General features: G+C 63.8%; 1 protein-coding gene across 1 annotated transcript; it reads right to left on the bottom strand.

The window, feature by feature from the left end:
- Positions 1-611: 611 nt before the first annotated feature.
- Positions 612-1,086, bottom strand: EMIHUDRAFT_257569 (hypothetical protein; the record flags this gene model as incomplete). The annotated part of the gene is made up of 4 exons (XM_005763359.1): positions 612-636; positions 709-752; positions 876-966; positions 1,043-1,086. 4 exons carry the CDS (start codon positions 1,084-1,086, stop codon positions 612-614), a joined length of 204 nt encoding a protein of 67 aa, XP_005763416.1.
- Positions 1,087-1,458: the final 372 nt, after the last annotated feature.

Here is a 1,458-nt window from a genome sequence, read left to right as displayed (position 1 = left end):
CACCGTTCGCTCGAATGATGATGAATTTTGAGCGGCAGATGAACCAGCGCTGGAGCCCATCACGGCACATGCTGGAGGAAGGAGGGCAAGGGTTTTGCAGATTCTCCGACTCACGCCCGCTGCTGCTGAGCGTGCGTGGCTACTGTTGAGAGGGTTTCTCATGTGGCGTCGGGCGTGCGAGTGAGCGGTCTCGCGCGCATGCATCTATATCTTGAGTGTCCTGTCTCTCTCGCTAGTGGCACCACACACTGTCCTGCGGGGGTGCTCATGACAGCAGCAATGACAGCAGCAATGACAGCAGCAATGACAGCAGCAATGACAGCAGCAATGACAGCACAGCAGCAGCAACGACAGCGATGACAGCAGCAATGACAGCAGGAATGACAGCTGCGCAATTACAGCAGCAGTGACAGTTGGACCGTCGGGGATGGTTACGACAGCAGCAACGACAGCAGCAACGACAGCAGCAACGACAGCTGGTGACAGCTGGTGACAGCTGGTGACAGCTGGTGACAGCTGGTGACAGGTAGGTGTCACTGTCGCTGTCGTTTGCTGTATGACAGCTGGCAGCTGTCATGACAGCGGCTAACCGTCATGACAGCGGCTAACCGTCATGACGTGAACTCTCCATAGTCTCTATATATACTTGGAGCACTTGGAGTGCAGTTGGCAGCCTCACATCCAGGGCCGGGGAGCTCAGAAGCGCACCCAGCGGGCCGGATGATCGGGATCGGGTTGCGGGCAAGAAAGCCCTAGCCCCGGGGGTGCGCGTTCGCAGGGCAAGGCCTCGAGGGCTAAGAAACTCGAGGGCTAAGAAACTCGAGGGCTAAGAAATGGAGCACGCGGCCCCTCCCGGTGACCAACGGCAGGCTCACCTGGCTCTGCTGCAGCGACAGCACCACGTCCAGATGCTGCAGCTGCAGCTGCAGCAGCAAAAGACGATGCTTGCCGCGCACAACGCCGGTTCTTCACCTCCAGACATCGAGGCGTTGCGCCTCGCCCACGCGCAGCAGGGTGCGCAGATGGCGTACGCGCTGCAGACTCAGATGGCACAGGCGTGTGCAGCGCTCGGGCTGCCGCCGCCATCTCCGACAGCCGCGGCGCAGCCCGTCCTGGCACCCCCACCTCCGCACCCAGCACAGCAAGCGGAGGAGCAGCGGAGGGCAGCGCGGCAAAAGCAGGAGGAAGAGGCGCGCGCGGCGGCGGAGGCGGAGGCGGCGGCCAAGGCGGCGGCGAGGGCTGAGGCGAGGCAGCGCGATCGTGAGGAGGCGGCGGTGGAGAAGGCGGCTGCCGAGAAGGTGGCGCGTGCGTATTCCGACCGCCACTCCGACCGCCACGCACCCCACAGCCGCGACGCTTCCAGCGCCCATCATTCCGTCCGCCGCTCCTCTTCCACCACGGACCCCCCCCCCCCTCCCCCCCCTCCCCCCCTTCCCCCTCCCCGTCTCATCCTGGCTC

Source organism: Emiliania huxleyi (assembly GCF_000372725.1).
Source record: "Emiliania huxleyi CCMP1516 unplaced genomic scaffold EMIHUscaffold_6379, whole genome shotgun sequence".
Taxonomy (NCBI): Eukaryota; Haptophyta; order Isochrysidales; family Noelaerhabdaceae; genus Emiliania; species Emiliania huxleyi.
Note: the sequence above shows the minus strand (reverse complement) of the source record. Positions and strands in the feature narration are given on the sequence as shown.